The following is a 20,082-nucleotide window of genomic DNA, read 5'->3' as shown; positions in this document are numbered from 1 at the left end:
GGGTGCGAGAGGAGACCCCCCGGTCCCAGGACCCCCCCGGTGCCGGCGGCCCCAGCGCCCCCCGCGGGGTCGGGGCGGGCCCGGGGCGGGGCCCGGCGGAAGGGGCGCGGCCGGGCGGGCGGAACGGGCCGGGGGAGCGGGCGCAGCCATGTCCTTCTGCTCCTTCCTGGGGGGAGAGGTGTTCAAGGACCACTTCCAGCCGGGTGAGCGGCCCCCGGGGATGGGGTCGGGGGGATCCCCCCGCGGGGAGGGCGGGGGGTGTCGCTCGGGGAGGCGGAGCCCCTCGGGGTGAGGGTTTTTGGGAGGGGGGTTGGGGATGGGGGTGTCCTTTAGCGGAGCATCCTCCGCTCGTGCGGACCGCGCTGGGGGTCCCCGCTCTGGGGTCATTGCTGGGGGATCCCTCCGGTGTGGGGGGGGGTCCCGATAGGGGCTGGGAGTGGGGTCGATCCCTGCAGAGGTTCCCTGGGGGGATCCTGTCCTGCGGGGACCCCCATGGGGAAAGCGGACGCCCCTGCCTTGCCCTGGGGGGTCTCTGGGGGTCCGGCGGCAGCAGCAGCTGGCACCGACCCACGCGGGCAAAGTCCCACGCGGGTGTCCCGTGTCACCGCGCTCACGTGTCACCCCCCCTGTCCCCCGTTCTGACCACTCTCCTGCCCCCTCCCCAGGCATCTACGTGTGTGCCAAGTGCGGCCATGAGCTGTTCTCCAGCCGGGCCAAGTACGAGCACTCCTCGCCCTGGCCGGCCTTCACCGAGACCCTGCGCGGGGACAGCGTGGCCAAGCGGGAGGAGCGCCCGGGGGCTCTCAAGGTGCCCGTCCCCAAACCCTCGGGATGCAGCGACAAAACACCCACGGGCTCGTCTCCCGTGAGCCCGGGCTGAGAGAGCCCGACTGCTGCCAACCCTCTCCTTGCTCTTCCAGGTCACTTGTGGCAAGTGTGGCAACGGGCTGGGCCACGAGTTCCTCAATGATGGGCCCAAGCGGGGCCAGTCCCGCTTCTGAATATTCAGCAGCTCGCTGAAGTTCGTCCCGAAAGGTACCAGCGGTGGCTTGGCAGCTGCTCCAGCCCGTGCAGTGATTTTTGGGGAGCTGCTGATAGCCCGGGCAGGGTGTGCACTGCACTGCTTTCGGCAGGGCGGCTCTGGCTGTGCTGATAAGCCAAGGAGCTGCTTAGGAGCCCTGAATCAATCTCAGGCTGCTCAGCTGGAGGAGCTGGGTGTGACTGGAGCTCCTGGATGTGACCATGGGTCTCTGTGGGTCCGAGGGGCAGTTCAATGCTGGGGGGTTTCTGCTGGGGGAGCAAAGTGAGGGCAGGGAGCTCCTGTGGTGGGGCTGGGGAGGTTTGCTGTCACTTCTTAGGGAAGTTATAGAATCCTGGAATGGTGAGGATTGCAAGGGAGCTGAAAGTTCATCTCATTCCAACCCCCTGCCACGGGCAGGGACACCTTTCACTATCCCAGGTTGCTCCAAGCCCCATCCAGCCTGGCCTTGGACACTTCCAGGGATGGGGCAGCCACAGCTTCTCTGGGCAACCTGTGCCAGGGCCTCCCCACCCTCACAGGGAAGAATTTCTCTGTAATATTCAGTCTCAGTTTCCCCTCTGTCACTTTGAACCCATTCCCTCATGTCCTGTCACTCCATGCCCTTGTGGAAAGTCCCTGTGCAGCCTCTTGTAGGCCCTTTAGGTACCAGAAGGAAGTTGGGTGGGAGTTGTGACTACTGCAACCCTGTGGGTAGGGAGCAGGGCTGTGGGAAGGGCAGGCCTTCTTCCCATTGCTGATTGTGCTGTTTGCTTCCTCCAAGGCAGAAAAAGGCCTCAGGAGGCCAAATTTTGAGCAGCACCCTGGGCACGAGCTGCTCTGCTGCTTGTTGGACTGGGATGGTTGTGAGATGCTGTGCAGCAAAACACCCCTATAAAAAGGGCTGGTGGTTCTGGAGGCAGAAACAGGAGCCCTGGTTGTTCCTCCCCCTCTTTTAGGTAAAGCTGACAACGACCTGAAGGAGAAGTAAGCGAGCTGCTCCCCCTGGCACTCTGTCCTGGGCTGATCCTGCCTTCACACCATCCCAGCAAGGGGCACTGTGGCAAGAGGAACCCTAAGGAAGCTCCTGGTTTCCCTGACTCAGTTCCCCACTGGTTGTCACAGTTCACCCCTCATTTCCCTGTCATGGTTTCCCCCTGGTTTCCCTGTCACTGTTCCCTCCTGGTTTCCCTGTCACTGTTCCCTTCTGGTTTCCCTGGTCCAGTTCCCCCTCGGGGCTGTTCTGTCTTGGGATCCCAGGAGGCCCCTGGGGGAGGTGAGGGGAAAATGGGGTTGCTGAAGCTCTGTGCTGCTGGGTGGAGGGTTATATGACCTGAGGGTGTTTCACAGGAATTGGGGTGATGCAAACCCCACAGCTCTTCATTTTCCCCCCTCCAGCCCTGTCTGTGCTCCCCAGCACCCTCCCCTCTGCCAGGAGCAGAGCCCTTTGGGTTTTGCCCATCCAAGGAGCGGCTGTGCCTGTGCTCCTGCCTCTGCTTGAGCTCTGGGAAGGGTTTGCTGCTGACTCCAGCCGAGCCAGGACACTCTGCAGAGCAGAGCCAGGCACTGATGCAATCCAGAGTCACTGTGCTGGCCCTGCCAGGGAGTCACGCTGGATTAGCCGGAGTCAGAGTCTGGGTTAATCCCTGGTGCTATTCTGGGCTGGGATCATGGTATGAATTGCCCTATATAAACCCTCCCAGGGTACTGGGGCAGCGATGTTTTGTGATCCCACTGGGCAGCATCCAGGTGTTTTCCCCCTCTGCCCACCTTGCACACAGTAGAGACGGCTCTAGATCCGTGTCCTCAGTTCTGCCTTGGCCTTACACCAGATTTATCACTGTGCAATAAACTCCAGTGGCACTCAGGTTCCTCCTGGCTGTGCCCTGGTGGGAGGGAGGCCGGGGTTGGGCTCTCTTGGCACAGCTCAGGCTTCAGGAACCACGTCTGTGCTGCCTCAGTGCTCCCAAGGGCTGTCACACTGAGCTCTCCTTAACTCAGCACCTGATTCGTGGCCTTCCCTCCCTGTCCCAGAAACCAAATCCTCCTCTGGAATCAATGCACAAGGATTTTTGAAGATGGGAAAAGCTCTGACCTGGGGGAGGTTTGGAGCTGCGCTGCTGGTGCCATTCCAGTGCAGCCGCACTCAGGGACACGCTGGGGGGGTTCCTCCCCATGTGTTTTGCCTCAATCCCGCGGTTCTGAGGGCACCAGTAAAAGTTTGACACACCAGTTCAATACCTGGAGCTCACTGCTGGTCTCGTACCTCCTTCCATGCTGAAAATAAAGCACTGATTCACTGTGTTGGAGTGTTCAACACCCTGGGAGTGGCATCCTGGTGCTTCTGCTCGGGGGTTGCAGGGATGGGGAGGCTGAGGGGGTGTGGGGTGTGGTGGCTTTACCCTGAATTTGTTCTTGTTACCCCAGGTATTGGGGAAAGGGGGATGCTGATGCATTGGAGGTCTCTGGGCATTCCCAGGGTCAAAGCTTTACTGGGGAATGTTTCCTTTTCACTCCTCTTAGCAGTTTTGCCCAAATGAAGCTGGTTTTAGCTCGTTTCACAGTGTTCTTGGCTCCTCCTGGGCTGGCAGGATCATATGGGCAGGGGGAGCTGAGCTTTAGCAGCATCTCACCAGAATTTCCCCACCCAAAGCTGTCTGGGAGATCCCTCTCTGCCTTGCAAAGGGCTCTTCGCCCCATTAGAGCTGGAAACCAGGTTCCTGGAGCCTGGATTCTTGAGCTGGGCTTTGCCAGACTGCAGTTCCCTCCTCCAAGGGGGTGAAGTCTGCCCTGGAACACGAGAGCCAGCTCCACATCCCCCTCCACTGCCCTCACCTCGGGTTGATCTCTGATTGCTCACCAGGCTCCAATCTGAGGGTTCAGGCTGCTTTTTGACCAATTGATTCTTGGATCTTTAGGATACTGGGGAGAAACTCTTCCCTGTGAGGGTGGGGAGGCCCTGGCACAGGTTGCCCAGAGAAGCTGTGGCTGCCCCTGGATCCCTGGGAGTGTCCAAGGCCAGGTTGGACGGGGCTTGGAGCAACCTGGGCTAGTGGAAGGTGTCCCTGCCCATGGCAGGGGGTGGGACTGGATGGGCTTTAAGTTCCCTTCCAACCCAAACCATTCCAGGATTGCCTTGGACTGGCGACCTGCAGGTGAGCCCTGGAGCACAGAGGTGTGTGGAAGGAAGGGATTTTTGGGGTGGTTTCCAGTGAGGTGCTGCAGTGATGAGGCAGCAGAGGTTCCTCCCACTCCTGCTCTGTGCAGCAGCTCGTGCCGCGGGGGATCCAGCCGGGATTCCACACTGCCTTGCAGTTCATGGATGCAGGCACAGGAGGGTGCCAGCGCCTTTCCTAACCCTGCTCCAGGCGCCGCAGGGAGGGAAGGAGGACGCTGGTGAGGGATCCTGTGCATCCACCCGTGCAGCAACGAGAAGGAAAATTATCCGGAGCCAAAACCCCTCAGGACGGTTTCAGTAGAGATGGGACATTTTCCTGGAAATCTGGCTGGAGGTGGGATTTTAGCAGCGATATTAAAGACCTGAGGCTGGAGGGCTCCAGGCAGCTCCTGGTGCTGAGGACGAAGGAGATGATCCAGCAGGGAATATTCCACCCCATCCCGTTTTGGCAGGGATATTAAAGACCTGAGAGTGGACAGTTCCAGGCAGCACCTGGTGCTGAGGATTCAGGGTGCAATCCTGCAGGACAGATCCCATCCCAGCTCCCTGAGCACCCCCAGCCACCCCGTGCACCCACAGGGTCCTTCACCCTCCCAGACCACTGTGGGTGCCCAGGGCACTGGCAAACCTGCTCATCCCTCCCTCCATGGCCCAGGCATTCCCTCTGCCATCTCCATCCTCATTCAATTATTGCACTAATGACAATTCTGCCTTTAACGAGAGGATTTTGCTTAGCTGGGAGCAGCTCAGCTCCAACACACAAATTGAATTATGTTTCCAGGCCGACACAAACTTCCCTGGTTGTTTGGAAAATCATTAATTTCCTCCCCCGTAGCCTCCAGCTGACCTTCCCTTTTGGGTTTTGCCATTTTTTTATCCACAAGCCACGCAGGGGACCTGCCCCTGACCCTCCTCGGGATGGCTCCAGCCCCTGGCACGGCAGCCAGAGCCCGCCAGCAGTTAGATTAATGCTCCTCATAAAGAGGACAAGCCCCACAGAAATTATGTTATGCAAGGGAAAAGCAAATGGCCCGGAGGCGCTCGGAAGCTCTAATTACTGCTATTCCTTGGAGCCAGTGCCCGGCTGCTCCTGCTCCTGCTTTCACCTGGAATTCTCACTCCTGTTTCCTGGCCTCCCAGGGGTGGCTCCTTCTTTGATATTTGTGTAATTTTATTTCATTTTACCCTTTGATCCACGGTTTTTCCCGCTCCAGCTGTGCCCAGTGACACACCAAGGGCGGGAGGAGGCACCTGGCTGTGAACACTCCAGGTGACCCCAAAGCCCAAACCCCAAAAGCCCAAGACCCCAAAGCGTTTTATGCATTGGGATATCCCTTGGGACAGGGAGCACAGCCTGATTTGGGGTGCTCTGGAACAGTCAGTCCTGGTAAATGGGTGTTTTCATCCCAAGCTCTGCTGGGTCCCATCCCAGTCACGGGCTCTGGAGCAGGAGTTTGCTTAAAAAGGGTTATTTGGGTTCCTTTGGGGGCTGTGAAAATGCAAGTTTTGTGTTAATTACAGAAAATAAAGTGATGGCAATTAGAAAGAAAATCCCACCCCCCATGATTTCCCGTCAGTGTGGGGGCTGGCAGGAGGAGAGGGGACTCTCCATCACCTCTCTCTCTCCATCCTGGTGACCTCACCTGTCCCAGGGCATTTCCAGCAAAAGCTGGAGAAAATTAAACGCTTATTATACTTCATTCACCAACAATAACTTCATCTCTCCCTATCCCAGCTCCCACCCTGAGATGCCACTCGCTGGGCACTCGCTGATCCCATTCCCAAGGTTTGGTTAATCCCACTGAACCTCCCCAAGCCACGAGGTGGGGAAATTTGGTTTTGGTTTGTGGTGTGTGTTAATTAGGGAGATAATGACTGGAAACATCCAGAACGAGTCTGAGCACGCCAGAAAAATATTTAGCCTGAGGAAAATTTTAATCTTTTTTTTTTTCTTTCCTTCCCCGGCTGTTGAGCTCCGACTTTTTAAGGCAATTAGTGAGGGTTTAGTTGTTAATCAGTCACACTTAGACGCTCGCTTTGGGATCTTATCTCACGCTCCCAAGTGAGCATCGCTTCTAATCAGGAGCTTCATTTTTGAGGTGGGAAATACCTGTCCCAGCCTGGTGCAGGCGTGTCCCTGTGCTGCACCAGCACCTGGCAGAGGAGGTTTACATTGGATTGTAGGAATATTTGTTCGTGGAAAGGGTTGTAAAGCATTAGAGCAGGCTACCCAGGCAGTGGTGGAGTCCCTGTAAGTGTTCAAAGAATATGTGGATGTGGCGCTTGAGGACGTGCTTTAGTGGTGCTGGTGGATGGTTGGACTCGATGATTATAAAGGTCCTGTGGGGATGCCACAGCACTCCTGCCCTCCCCATGCTCCACTGGGGAGCTGGGTGAACCATCCTGAAACACATCATCCTGGGGAAAGGGGCCACCAGGGAAGGATGCTCCAGGCTGTGCCACCATCGTTCCAGTCCAGTGACAACATCAGACCAGCACTGCCAGCATCAGCCTGGCCCTGTGAACATTGGTCCAGCCTCATGCCAGCACCATCCCAGCCCTGCCAGCACCATCCCAGCCCTGCCAGTACCATCCCAGCCCTGTCAGGATCATCCCAGCCCTGCCAGTACCATCCCAGCCCTGCCAGAACCATCCCAGCCCTGCCAGCATCATCCCAGCCCTGTTAGGATCATCCCAGCCCTGCCAACACTGGTCCAGCCCTGTGAGCATCAGTCCAGTCCCATACTAGCATCAATCCAGCCTTCCCAGCACTGGTCCACCCCTGTGCCAGCACCAGCCCAGCCCTGCACCTACACCAATCCAGCCTTCCCAGCACTGGTCCAGCCCTGTGCCAGCATCATCCCAACCCTGGACCAGCATTATTCCATCCCTCCCAGCATCCACCTGGCCCAGTGGCTGCTCCTGTGGGCACCCCAACGTGCCATGGCCCCAAACCCCCCGTGGTGGAGGGCGATGCCCAGCCGGAACTCTCTCCCCACGATCCTCCTGCCGTGTGCTTTAGAACAATACACTTTACTGTCTGCAATAATGATTTGTTGCTTGTAAAACCACCGTGATTAACTACAGTTTAGCCTCCTGGTTTCATGTCTTATCATGTTTCATCTCACACAAAAGACATTTACAGTCTATTTTCAACTTCAAAGCAAATGCTTCTTGCGTGAGCATTAAGGCAGAGGCAAATATTTAAGCAGAACCTGTATGGAATTAGTGTCTCTTGATGTTCCCTGCTGAGTGAGGATGGATGGCTGCCCCAAAAGGCAGGTTTTTCCTATTGTTTTATGCACCAGTGATTAATATTTCATGTTCCCACTGTAATAGATTTGCTGGCTGGCACTGGCCTGCCCTGACAGTGCTTTCTTCATGTCTTACATGTCCAGCTTTTGTGCACTTGGATATAGGGAGTGTGACTCTTGGCAGGGTCCTCTGGGCTTATTGAAGCCTCCTGCCTGGGTTTTTGAATTAACTTCATCTTGATGGGTGGAATGTTCTCCTTCCCCACTGAAACCTCTGTCCTGACACTTCGTGGTGCTCTGCCCCAGCCTGGCCCCCTTTGCTGCCCCAGCTTTTGGGTGGGTGCTGTTCCCTCTCTCCCTGGCTGTGCTCCCACTGGAACAGGGATAGAGAGGATGGCACTGCAGGGACTGGATCCTGCAGGAGATGAGGCTGGATCCTGCCCTACAGAGATGTGGGATATGAACTGAGGAGAGAAGCTGCTCCTACCCCTGGTACCACCCTCTGCCATCACCACCCAGCACTGCCTGTGGGTTTCTGCTTCCCAGCTCCAGAGGAGGAAACACAGCATTTGCACTGGGCTCACCAGCACTTCCACACCACAAATCCCAAAGAACCCACCAAATTCCCATCCAGCCTTGTCAGGGCAGGATGAAAACAGCCCAGGACCAAATTCCAGTGCTTTGAAGCCGAGAACACTCTGGTGAGTGTTTGCCTAAACATTAAATATAATAAAGCCAGGAACTGTAAGGAACTGCTCTGCTTATCATCCAGCCTGGAGTTAACCTGATTCAATTAGCATGAACAGTAAATACAGCTCATTTGAATTCAGATGGAGGGGTTGTTGTGGCTCGATCCTTTAATTTCAGGAGTAGGGAAGCTGTGGGAAGGCTGCCAAGGATTTCTGCAGAGCCCACATTCCCTCCAGGACTGGGTGCTCAGAGGGCATCTCTGAGGAGCTGGTGTGTTTGGAGTGAGCTGAGGGGCTTCCTGGAGCACCCGGGGGGATCCAAGGATTTTGAACTGCACCGTTCTTAGATGGAAAATGAAGACTGGAAAGTGGTGGAGTCTATTTAAAGAGGAAAAGCTCAGCTCGGGAGCGATGCTGGGGCCATGTGTCTGCAGGGCTGTGCTCATTCCTCCCAGATTATTTTAAATTCGAGCATCTTTCCTGCATCACAGTCTATCTTTGTTCCCCTCTGACGTCTTGAGTAGGGGCTGGGATTTTATGGCCGGGGCTGTTCCTGCCAACAGCACCACAGCTCTGCTGGAAATCAACTTCTCTGAGCTTTCAGACCAATCTCACAGGCATCAGATCCAAAGTAAGGGTTCAAACTAGTTAATCTCAGATTCATTTAAGCTGCTGGCTCTGGTGGGTGAAGCACCAAGGCTCTGACAGGGAGGTAACATGGGCAGGAGGTGCTGCCTCTCCCAGCCACATCCCACGTCCATCCGTCCATCCATCTGTCCAGGTGGGGGGACATGGATCCACACAGCTCCCTGTCACCTGTCTGGACATGCTAACCCTGGATAATGGGACTAAAATAGGGTGATGTGCTCTTTTCCTGGGAATTCTGGCCTGAAGGGAGCGGGGTCTGTGGGTTCAAGTTTGCCCAGGGGTGTGGGGCCGAGTCGGAAGCCGGTGAAATGTTTTCCATCATCTCTCCTGACATTCCCACATAACTTAGATTGCACTTAATTAAAACAGCTCGTTTAAGGGACGGCTCCTAAGATGCAAGACTGGAGAATGCCCACCTTTCCTGCCCAGCCCACACACAGCAGGATGTGAGGGGACCAGTGGGACCAGCTGCCTGTGCTGCTCCGGTGGGAAGGGCACAGAGGGATTGTGGATTCAGCACTCAAAGAGCTTTTGAACCCCCTGGATCGCTCAGTCCCTAGGGAATGTGACCCTCCTCATCCCCCAGTCCCTCCATGAAGTGAGGTACAGAGCAGTAGCCCCCATGGAGCTGGTCCAGGCTGTCCCATCACCCTGTGGTGCTGTGGGATGGGAGCGGGAGGAAATGAGCAGGGATAACCCTGGAGTGTTCCTTGTTTGGGAGGGATTCACTGGGAGCTGGGCTCCCTGTGAGGGGCAAACACCAGGCCAATGCCTCCACCTCGATGGGCGTTAAAGGGGGAATGGAGAGGCTGTAATTTGTCAATACACCTGAAGGGCGGATCATCCCTTCAGTTGTAGCTGCTCATGTGTGTGAGTCACCCAAATATGTGAGCTGTTTGTTTAATTTCTCCATTTGGGGCCAGCACCCCTGTCCTGATGCTTATCAAAGTGTCCTGATGCTTATCAAACCTGTGGCTTGGATGTGGGCTCCAGGGAGGAATTGTGCTCCTGTGTTAATTGAGGAACTGCTTAAATCTTCAAAACTGGGCCCAAAAGGAGCCTCTGTGTGGGCTTGTGCCAGTCACTGCTGGAGCAGGGCTGGTTGTACCCAGTGCAGGATCTGAGTTTCAGCTTTGCATGATGGGGGGTATTTTGGATCCTGACATCCCGGGGAGGTGGGAGCACCCAAAGGGAGCTGTGACCACCCTGAGCTCAGCCTCAGCCAGGCTGAGAGTGACTCCTGATGCTTCCCGGGCTGCTCCAAGCATCCTGGGGACCTGCTTGGCTGGCGCCGGGGTCCTGCTCTGCTGTCGTCCCCTCTCCCCAGGGACCCGCTGCTGAGCCGCGCTGGTGCTTCCCTGGAGAGCTCTGCCTGCGGGGCTCCAGCCCATGAGGAGGATTAAATGACTGCAAACCATAAAGGAGTCTGTAAAATTAGCGACTAATTAGCAGCGACTGCAGGGCACATCACACCGCGGGGGCTCCCCAGCCCCAGACATTTGCATTCGCTCGTAGCCCAGAGCTACCAACGTGTAATTGCAAAATTAGGGCAAAACAAGTGATTTGTTGCTACAAATGATAAGAGGAAATGGAAACACCTCCCGGCAGAGCTCTGGCGAGGCGGACATCAGACTCCTGGCACAACGGTCTGCAGCTCCTGGGCACCACTGGCAGGACTTGATCCAGCCGCTGGCAAAGGCGGGGCACAGCATGGACAGATGTGGGCTGGAACAGGGAATGGTGTCCCCTGCCACCAAATCTATTGTCCCCTGCTGCTGCACGGAGGGACAGGCTGGCACAGCCCCCAGAGCAGGGAGGGCGATGGACCAACAAATGACCAACCAACCCCAAACAGATAATAACAATCCCATGGATCAACAAATAGCCCCCGGGCATGGGTTATTGTTGGTGGATTTGCAGGGTTGGGATTTTCCCTTCCCTCTGCTCTGGTTGCAGCAGCCCTGAGCTGGGCAGCCGCCGAGGGGAGGACTGCAAAGCATTTGCTGTAGAATCTAAAGAATTTGGAGTGAAACCCCCAAAGAAATTAAGGACAGATGGGTTAGAGGGGAAAAAAGAAACCCAAATTCCTTTTGCTGCTCGGTGCCTGCCTCCAGGGCACTGCCTCATCCCTGCCCTGGCTCTGTGCTGCCCGGGGGAGGGATGGGTGTCACCCTGTGTGCCAGGCAAGCTGGTAGAACCTCTGCCCTGGGTATGATGCTCCTGCAGCACCCAGGGCCATTCCCACTCTGCCCATGGCTGACCCTGACGGCCCCGGGGGACTCGGGGCTCCTCGGGAGAGCCCCTTGTTCCCAATCCCCGGCGGTGCATCAGCTCCTCGAGTGGAGCAGGAGGCACGTGGGGGGAATTAACCTCCCCTCCTCAGCCAACAGCTCCCAGTGAGGCTCTGGGGCTGAGATGAACCCAGGGGCTGCCCAGGGTGTGAGTCCATCCCCACACCCGTGTTTATGTGCTGTAATCACGGGGATTAGGAGCTTTCTGCTTGGGCTGGCGCTGGAATGCTGCCGGCACCGCGCCGGCCCCAACACCTGTGTGCTGACTTCAGCACCTCAAATATTTCTGATGCAATTCCCTTTTTTTTCCCCCCACCCTCCCAAAGCAAACTCGACGTGTTAATGGGTAGAAATGAAGCATAATTGTTCCTTTGTGTGAAATCGGTCGGTAAAATAGCAGCAGCTTGGCTGCAAAACTGGAGCTGCAAACAGGTTGGGGTGGGATCCACCTGGGCTTCGCTCCGGGATCGCCAGGAGAGCAAAACCTTCTCCTGTGGAGCTGCTGGTGGGAGGGAAATCAGTGGGCAGGGATGGGAAATGGTGCATCTTCTCCTCTCTGAAGGTGCTGTGGATAATTGCTGTTGGACAGCGCTGATTTTACCCGGGGGTATTTGTTATGTTCCCGTGTGCCAAGCTGAGGTAAACGACATCCAGATGAAGCCAACACTGGCACTGTCGTGGCCAGGGAGGAGGAGGAGGCAGAGTGTGTGCGGATGCAGCACTCCAGATGCAAACAATAAGGCCAACGGATCTTGATTTCATCTGTCAAGTAATTGGGCTGGAAGTCTGTGATGCTAATGACTCCACATCAAGCGGCTCAGCACTCAGATGTGACCCATCCCGTGCTGGGGGGGGGGTGGGTGGGGGCTGCAGCCCGTGGTGGCCGTGATGAATATCCCCCAGATGTGATCCCACAGGGGAGCCCCGACCCACATGTGTGTTATTAATGACGCCGAAGATCTGAGGTTAAAAATGACCACGGGGTGTTCACATGAGCCCCGGGGTGGTGAGTCCTGTGGGCTGGTCCTGCTGTGGGGGGTGGTGGGAGAGGGGCTGGGGGGTGGTTCTGGCAGCCCTGGGTGTTCTGGGGAGCCAGAGGATGCTCCAAGGAGCTCCAGCAGTTGTGAGAGGTAAAGGTGGGGGTGACAGGAGGGAGAGGGATGCCCTGGGAGGCACACTGGGGCAGAGCCAGCAGGCTCGTCCCAGTTGTCCCTGTTCAGGGGGTGATGGGCAGCTGGTCCCTGCATCTAAGGCTCTGACAGCCTTTGGCCTCCTGTCTCCAAAGCTCTCCAGCCTCATCCTGGCACCTGGGATGCAGAAGCCTGGCTGTGGCTATATGACACCCCCAGCATGAGGAGGTGCCTGGAAAACTCACTGTCCCCTGTGCTGGGCTGCTCTAGTCCCCTCTGGGGACTCCAACCCTGCTGCAGGAGGGAACTGTGGCACAGAGAGGGGTCTATCTGGGCTCCATCCCCAAGGTACAATCCTAAAACCTGTTCCCAGCATTTTGGATTCATGGGGCCTCTTGTTTTTGTCTGTGCTCCCAAGCTGGGTCTGGTGATGGGTGAGACCCACGGTGGGGACATATATCCATCCCCACAGCCCTGTACCCTCCTCCACGGTCCTGTGCTCCCTCCAGTGAGGGCTGTTGGGCTCTTCCCTTCTCCAAGGGGCTCTGAGGGTGTATCCATGAAGATCTCACAGGAGCAGGGGCTGCTGCTGTTGGGATGTGTTTGGTAGGAGCTGGAGGAACAGGCAGAGGGTCCCACGTGGATGAACCAGGGCTGGCGTTGGGGGCTTCTGCTCCAGCTGACTCCACTGGGAAGTGACAGGAGAGTCTTGGAGCACCAGCACCCGAGTGCTTGGATGATCAGAGGCGTGGGATGCACCAGGAGGCCGTGCTGGTCTGAGGTCCCTGGGGTGGCTCTCCCGGGCTGAGGAGCCTCAGGTTACGGGCGGCTCCGCTCCCGTCTCCGTCTGCCCCGGCTGTGGCAGAGCCCTGGTGATGAGCCTGAAAGCTCCTGTCATCAGCCCCGCTCCAGACAATCCCTGGCTCCTTCCCGCAGCCCCAGCAAGCACTGACCTGCCTTCTGGGGAGGGGCTGGGGCCCGGGGGTCACACAGCACATGTGGGGCCTCTGCTATGGGAACCAGATGCCAACATCCCCGGGAAAGGGGATCCTCGGCACCAGGAGGCTTTTGCCTCTAAATGGGGCTTTTCCCCCCCCCGGAGCTTTCCCCGTGGATGTGAGCTGGGAGGGGTCTGGGCACCGGGAGGCAGATCCCAAAGCTCTGAGGTGCTGGGCAAGTGCTCACAGCCCCCGGCACCTGCGGTTTGTTGGTACACGAGGTACGGCAGCCCCGGGGCCGTGGGGAGCCGCGTGTACCCCACACCCTCTCCCACTTTGGAGCCCTTCCAGCCTTTCCCTGCTGATTGCTTCAGCATGTGCATCACACACGATGAGAGATGAGCGGGATCAGCCCTGGCCTGCTGGGTGAGGCTCAGCAGCTGGACCCAGCCCTGCCCTTGCTCCGGAGGCAGCGGTGCTCCCGTTCCGCTCACTGCTCCTTGATCCCGGGGGACACCCAAGGGCTTCCTGGAAAAGGGGTGTCTTTCCCCCTGGGAAGTGAGGTTGTTGCTCCAGCATGACCTGCTGCCCACCACCAGGCTTTGGTTTTAGCAGCTGAGTATCCATGATGCATCCACTCCTTGGGGAAATGGGTGTCATGGAATCCTGGAATGGTTTGGGTTGGAAGGGAACTTAGAGCCCATCTCATTCCACCCCCTGTCATGGGCAGGGACACCTTCCACTGTCCCAGTTTGCTCCAAGCCCTGTCCAACCTGGCCTTGGACATATCCAGGGATGAGAGCTCCAGGCTGGCCCAGGGAGTGGGACCCTCCCTGTCTGGTCAGGTGAAAAGTCGGGATTCTGACCCAAAGTTGGAGCCTAATCCTGCTGCTGCTACTGAAAAACTTGTGACATTCAGGATTTAGCACATCAGTCTTTGGAGGCTGCATTGCCAAGTGGAGGTTTTGCTGGGGGTGCAGCTGGCCAGGGTTTGATCCTGTGGTTGGTTTTGCCTCCCTCTTTGGCACCACATTATTTTCCTGTTTCCAAACCTATCCAACACCTGACAGAAGGACATTGGGAGCTGCCTCCCTCCTGGCTGGCCCCAGAGAGCCCTTTGAACCCCCCTTTTTACCCTCAATGCATTTGAGACGTTTTCTTCCAATTCACATTTCATTAATTGCTTGGCTCCGCTCCAGATGTTCCAATCCTCGATCCCACACCTTCCTCTCCCTTTGGCCACTGGATATTTGGCTGAACCAGAGCCAAATGAAAGCTACCCCCCACCTGTGCATGGAATTAGCAGTGGGCATGCCAGAGCTCCACAGACTCGTAAACGTGGCCATCTGCACCTGGCGACAGGTTTTTTTAGAGGAAAACAAGGAAAACACCCCCCCATCTCTCCCCACATGGGTTGAGTTTGGGTTTTTTGTTCCCCTGGAAAGAAAAAAAAAGAAAAAAAGACAGGAAAGTTGTAAAGGGTTTGCTTGGAAGAAGCCATTTCCCACAGAGATTGGGCACGGCCACGCAGAGCTCGTGGCTGTGACTCAGGGAAGGAGGATGTGTCCCAGCTGGATTGGGAACAGCTCTGCGTGCTTCCCAGCTGATCTGGGGAGAGTTTAGGATGTAATTCTCCAGCTGTGCCCTTCAAGGTGAAGAGCTGAGCCTGTTTTATGGCATATAGCTGGCCCTGCCTGCCCAGGGAATGGGGAACTCAGCTCCAGCCTTTCTCCAGTGGGTCTGGTACCATGGTCCCACCCTCGGGCTGCCCTCCCTCCTTTGCCACCCTCACTTCATGGGGTGCTGCTGCATCTTGCAGGCTCCCCAGTCCCACACCAGTGCTGTCCCAGTGCCTTTGGTGCAGCCCCCAGCCCAGTAGCAGGGGACAATGCAACAGGGGCGTGACATAATGGAGTCAGGCCTGGTTTTAGGCTAAAAAAATAGGATTAAACCTTGCAGTGACCCTGTTGCTAATGTGCTGTAGGTGCATTTTAAAATGGAAATCAGAGAATCATTGAATCCCAGAATGGTTTGGTTTGGAAGGGACCTTAAAGCTCACCCAGTTTCCCCCCCTGCCATGGGCAGGGATGCCTTCCACTAGCCCAGGTTGCTCCAAGCTCTGTCCAACCTGGCCTTGAATCTCACCTGCTGTGGCCAGCAGAGGTTCCCTCATGTTCTCCTCCTCCCCCAGAGCTGAACTGATGCCTCACCTTCCCCCACTCCAAGTGGGATGACACTATTGATTTAGACCTGCGAGCAGTGGGTGTTGAAACGCCAGCAGGATGAATTCCTGCACTCCCAGGCTATTGATGGGCTGCTCCCAGCCCTTACTGGGAAGCTTCCAAGCTCATTAGAGAGATGTCTATTTGCCATGTAATTAACTCCAAATGAGATCAGCAATGAACACACCATTATGGTTCCAGGGAGTTACTGAGCTTGTAAAGAGCAGGTAAACAGCTGCCAGGATCCCCCTGGCTGGACAGGCAGCGGCCTGTGGAGCAGATGGATGAGCAGAGACACAGGGATAACGGGAAGAAAGGATGTGAGGAGTGCTGGAGAGGCTGATAGAGAAGGGCTGAAGGTGGGGCTGGAGATCTTGCTCCCTCCCTCCCTTCCTGGGAGGGGCAGAGATGGCTCCAACAGACCCTCAAGGGCTTTGCCAGCTCCCCAGCGCTGAATGCACCTCCATCCTCAGGTTTTTGGACTGAAGATCCCCTGAAACATCCACCAGGAAGCCAAGAACCTCACTGAAAATCCCAGTCCATCTGTGGGCTGAGCTGGATGGGCTCCACACTGTCAGCTTTGGCTGCATCCATCATCCACTGCACAGTGTTGTTTCACCATCCCAGTGCTTGGTATTCCCTGGCTCCTTCCAAAGGGGACTTTCTCTGCTGCAAATGCCCTTGCTGCTCCATACATCCAACCAGGATAAAGAAATTCCTCTTCTTCCACAGACCTGTGTGACCAGTCACTGGGTAACAGCAAATTAAACACAAAAAAAGCACTTTTGTGCCTTCTCCCATCCCTGTCACTTTATCACTCCCAGGATGATGTGAAACTGGTGTCACTCCTGTACCTTCACCCAGGAGGGCACCAGGAAGGGAACAGCTGCCCCCAGTTTGTGTGAGCATGCGAAATGAGGAGGGAATTGGGGTCAGGGCAGCTGGGAAGCTGCACAGAGGGTGTTGGAGTCCTGGGGATGGGGTTTGCTCAGCGATGGGCTCTCTCTGATGCCCCGTGGCTCTGCCTGCCCTAATGAAAATCTCACATTTCACATGTATTATTTTTTAAATTTAAGCTTTTTTTTTTTAAAAAAAAGACAACAAAAAAATCAGGGTTTTGGCTGCTTTATCCCCTTATTGGGATTATTTAAATCAAAAGCAGAAATGGGGGGGGAGGCTCCTTTTGTGATTCCAGCTGGCTGAGAGCCAGCTGTGGCTGTGCTCCCTGGGCTGCTGTGGAGGCAGAGGGTGGCTGGGGGTCCCCGTGCTCCAGGAGGTCACTGTCCCAAAGTGCCACCAGGAGAACAACAAGGAGCTGGTGAACCCACGTCCCTCCCAGGCTGGCGGAGGGAGCAAGGTCACACCCTGCCAGAACCCTCCCTCCTGGGATGCTGCTCCCTTCCTGGGAGAGCGGTTTGTCCTGGGCCACGCTGCCTCCACGTGGCTCAGCCCCCAAATCCCAGCGGAGACGGGGCTGGAGCGGGGAGCTGAGGTGACCAAAGGTCCTGGCGGTGACAGGGACAGCGGCTTGTTGGAGCTGGTGGGTGTTTTTGCTGCAGGAAGCCCTCTCCTCCTCCCGGCCCGGGGCCGTCTCCTGCTCCCCGGCATCGCTGTAGCTACGGGTGATTTTCTGCGCTCGAGTTTTGCAAAGCCATATTAAGAAAAATCTCGCCCTGGTGCTGCTGGCTCTGCTCCAGGCTGGAAATTGCATTCCCCTGCTTGAAATTCCTCCCGGAGTTTCAGATGGAGAATGTACAACTTCACTTTCCATCTTGAGCTGCTGTCACACATTTTAATAACAGGGGCTGGGCTCCGCCCCAGCGGTGGCCCCGTGCCAGGATTCTGGAGCAAACCCGTTGGAGTGGTTGTGGTGAGGGTTGGGATGGCTCTGGTGCTGCCGGAGATGTGGCTCAGCCCTGGCCCCTCTGGCCCCCCCCAGCCCAGCTCAGCTCCTTGGAGAGAGGGTTTGTAGGTTGGTTTTCCATCCTTGGTGATGAGTTTTGGTATCTCCTTTGCCCCAGGTGACGGGAAACCCGGAGCAGACAGGATCAGGATCAGCTCCGTGTGCTGCACCAAGCACTCCTGATCCTAATCAGGAGACAGGATCCATTCCTCCTCCTTGCTCATATCATAAGATATTCTATGATCTGCCCTGGCTTTGCTGGCCCTGGTGAGCTCTGCCAGAGGTCCCACCTGGGCTTCTCCCTCCTTAAAACCTGCCACTCCCCCCTGCAGGATCAGGATAAATCCCTCTGCAATGTGACATTGATGATAATGGTTTTTTTCCAATACCTCATGGGCAAACCTCAAAGCTTGACAGCTCTCTGGGGAAAGGCCAGCTGAGCTGGGTGACAAGGGGTGGCCTTTTCTCAGCTCTGGGGGGTGGCACTGCCAAAGATCCTGGTGACATCCCTTCTGGATGACTCAAGGGACAGCTCGTGGTGGGGACCACAGTGGAGAGTGACCTTGCCTCCTTGTCTGGAGGGGCTGAGCTGCTTTAGGGATGGTGACAGGGCTGCTCTTCCAGTCAGACTTGGGCATCCCACTTCCCTGGGGACAGGGTCACCTGCATCCCGAGGGATGGGGTTTGCCTCCCTGGCTGCTGGTGCTGCTTTGCCTCTCTCCGAGCTCCTTTTTATGGGCTGCTCTTTGAACCCGAGGAGTTGAGCTGTATTTGTACAACACACCACCATAATCAGGGAAACAGCCTTCCTAATTGGATTGGAAGGGCCCGGAGTAATTGGCTGTTTGGAGCAGCCGTTTCGAATCAAGCTGTGAGCGCCTTAATAAGTTTGCTTGCCTTTATCAGCCTGGCAAACCCCGCCGTGGAGGTGACCTGCTAAATGATCTCCTGTGTTCCCAAAGCATTTTTCATCCCTGCTGATCCCTTGAGCCCTTTCCTTTCTCTCATTGTAACAACAAACTTTGGGAAATCCCAGAGCGCCCGCGCTGCGGCTCCCGCCTGCCTGAGGCAGAGGGGGGGCTCTGGAGGAGGGTCGTGGTGCTGAGAGGGCTGGTTGGGATGCAGGGGTCCCATCCTGCTGGATTTGGGGTGGGGGACAGGGTGGGCAAGGGGGGCATTGAGCTCACTTGGTGCTGTGCTGATATTGCTGTGTTTGGCCCTCAGGTCTCGTCACTGGGCTGCTCCTGATGACCCTCTCCTGCTTTGGGACCAGGATTTCAGCCCACAGTGGGAACAGCTGACTCCAGGTGAGCCTGGGATGGGACACAGGGGGATTTGGGGATGTCTGTCTTCAGAGCTTGCCCTGTCCCAGTGTCTCTTTCCTTTAGGGCTGAGCTTGCACAGAGAAGAGGGAATACACCTGGCTGAAGGAAACCCACCCCAAAAAAACCCAATTCAACCCACATTTATGTGCACAACTACTGCTGGCATCAGCTCTCATGGCCTTTTGAAAGCACCACTGGACGCTCCCAGCTGAGGCAAACTGCAGGTCTGGTGCTGGGTCTGCATGGACAGAGTGACACCAACCCTGAGCATCCCACGGGCTGGGACACCTCTGGTACCCCCTGCAAGCCTGGTAGCCCAGGAATCACTGCTGTGGGAGCTCCCAGCCAGCTTGGACCTTTGACCATGCTCCAGACCCTCCATGGATTATCCCAAGCTGGGATGTCAGGACACAGGGCATGGCAGTGCCTGTCCCTGCTCGTCCCAGGGGTGAGGATGAATCCTCCCAGAGCCATTCCCAAGGCATGGCTGGCTGTGACAGCTCCACACTGTGCTGCTCCCATGGTCCATGCCCTGCACAGCCACCCCTGGGTGGCCACTGCCAGCTGAGGGCACCGAGCAGGGGGAGCAGCAGAGCTGCTTGTTGCAGAACTCCTTTATTTCAACCAAAACGTCCCGATTTTGCTAAAAAATTGCACCTGAGCTGGTTGTCCTCAATTGCCTGAGCTGCAGGCAAGGCAGGGAGCTGGTCCCTGTCCAATGGGGTCTGAGCTGAATCCAAGGACCCTCCTGCAGCTCATCCAGCTCATCCAGCATGGGACTGGGGCAGCCCTGGGCACAGCACAGGCCCCCGGAGCGCTCCGTGCCTCCTGCCCTGACTGTGGTGCCTGGAGCAAGCCCCCAGCTCCTGTTTTAAGCCTTTTCCCTCAATTTTGAGGGTAAGAATGGAAGAGATGCTGCTCCTTCGACCGCCCCGGGGGGGAGCTGGCAGTGCCAAGAGGCCCCGTGGCATCAGCTCTGTGCCCTGCACTGAGGATGAGAAGGGTGGCAATGCTCTGCTCCCCCTTCCCGCCTTTCCAGAGTCTCCCTGGCTCTGCTTGGACACAAGTGTGTCAGAATGGATAGATTCTTGCCAAACGTTTCCATTTTCACAAATTGGCGTTTTCCAACAACAACATTCCCCCCCCAACCCAAACAGGGAGCTGGAGCCGTTCCCGACGCTCCCGCCCGGCGTGGAACAGTTCCTATTTCCAATCCTTACGTAAACCCAACAAGAGCTGGCAAGTGCCACACCACGGATTCTGGACCCGTTTGTATTTATCAAACTGCTCTCGAGAACAGATTCCCTTGCTGCATGTAATCTTTCCTCCTCGGTTTTCCCCGGGGAACCTTCGCCCTGGGAGCTGGAAGGGATCTCCCGTTCTTTCCTCCCGCTGAGAAGCTCCAGCGCGGGACGGGCCGGCCACGAGAGGGCACAAAGCCCTGCGGCCAGGCAGCCCTGTCACCGTGTCACCCTGTCACCGTGTC

General features: G+C 56.6%; 1 protein-coding gene across 1 annotated transcript; it reads left to right on the top strand.

Annotated features, from left to right (window-relative positions):
- Positions 1–101: 101 nt before the first annotated feature.
- Positions 102–3,337, top strand: MSRB1 (methionine sulfoxide reductase B1). Its single transcript, XM_027656739.1, has 4 exons — positions 102–203; positions 666–808; positions 921–1,035; positions 1,978–3,337. Exons 1-4 carry the CDS (start codon positions 149–151, stop codon positions 2,007–2,009), a joined length of 345 nt encoding a protein of 114 aa, XP_027512540.1. The 5' UTR covers positions 102–148; the 3' UTR covers positions 2,010–3,337.
- The last annotated feature ends 16,745 nt before the right edge of the window (positions 3,338–20,082 follow it).

The sequence above is a fragment of the Corapipo altera genome, unplaced genomic scaffold (assembly GCF_003945725.1).
Source record: "Corapipo altera isolate COAL_440 unplaced genomic scaffold, ASM394572v1 104, whole genome shotgun sequence".
NCBI lineage: Eukaryota > Metazoa > Chordata > Aves > Passeriformes > Pipridae > Corapipo > Corapipo altera.
Note: the sequence above shows the minus strand (reverse complement) of the source record. Positions and strands in the feature narration are given on the sequence as shown.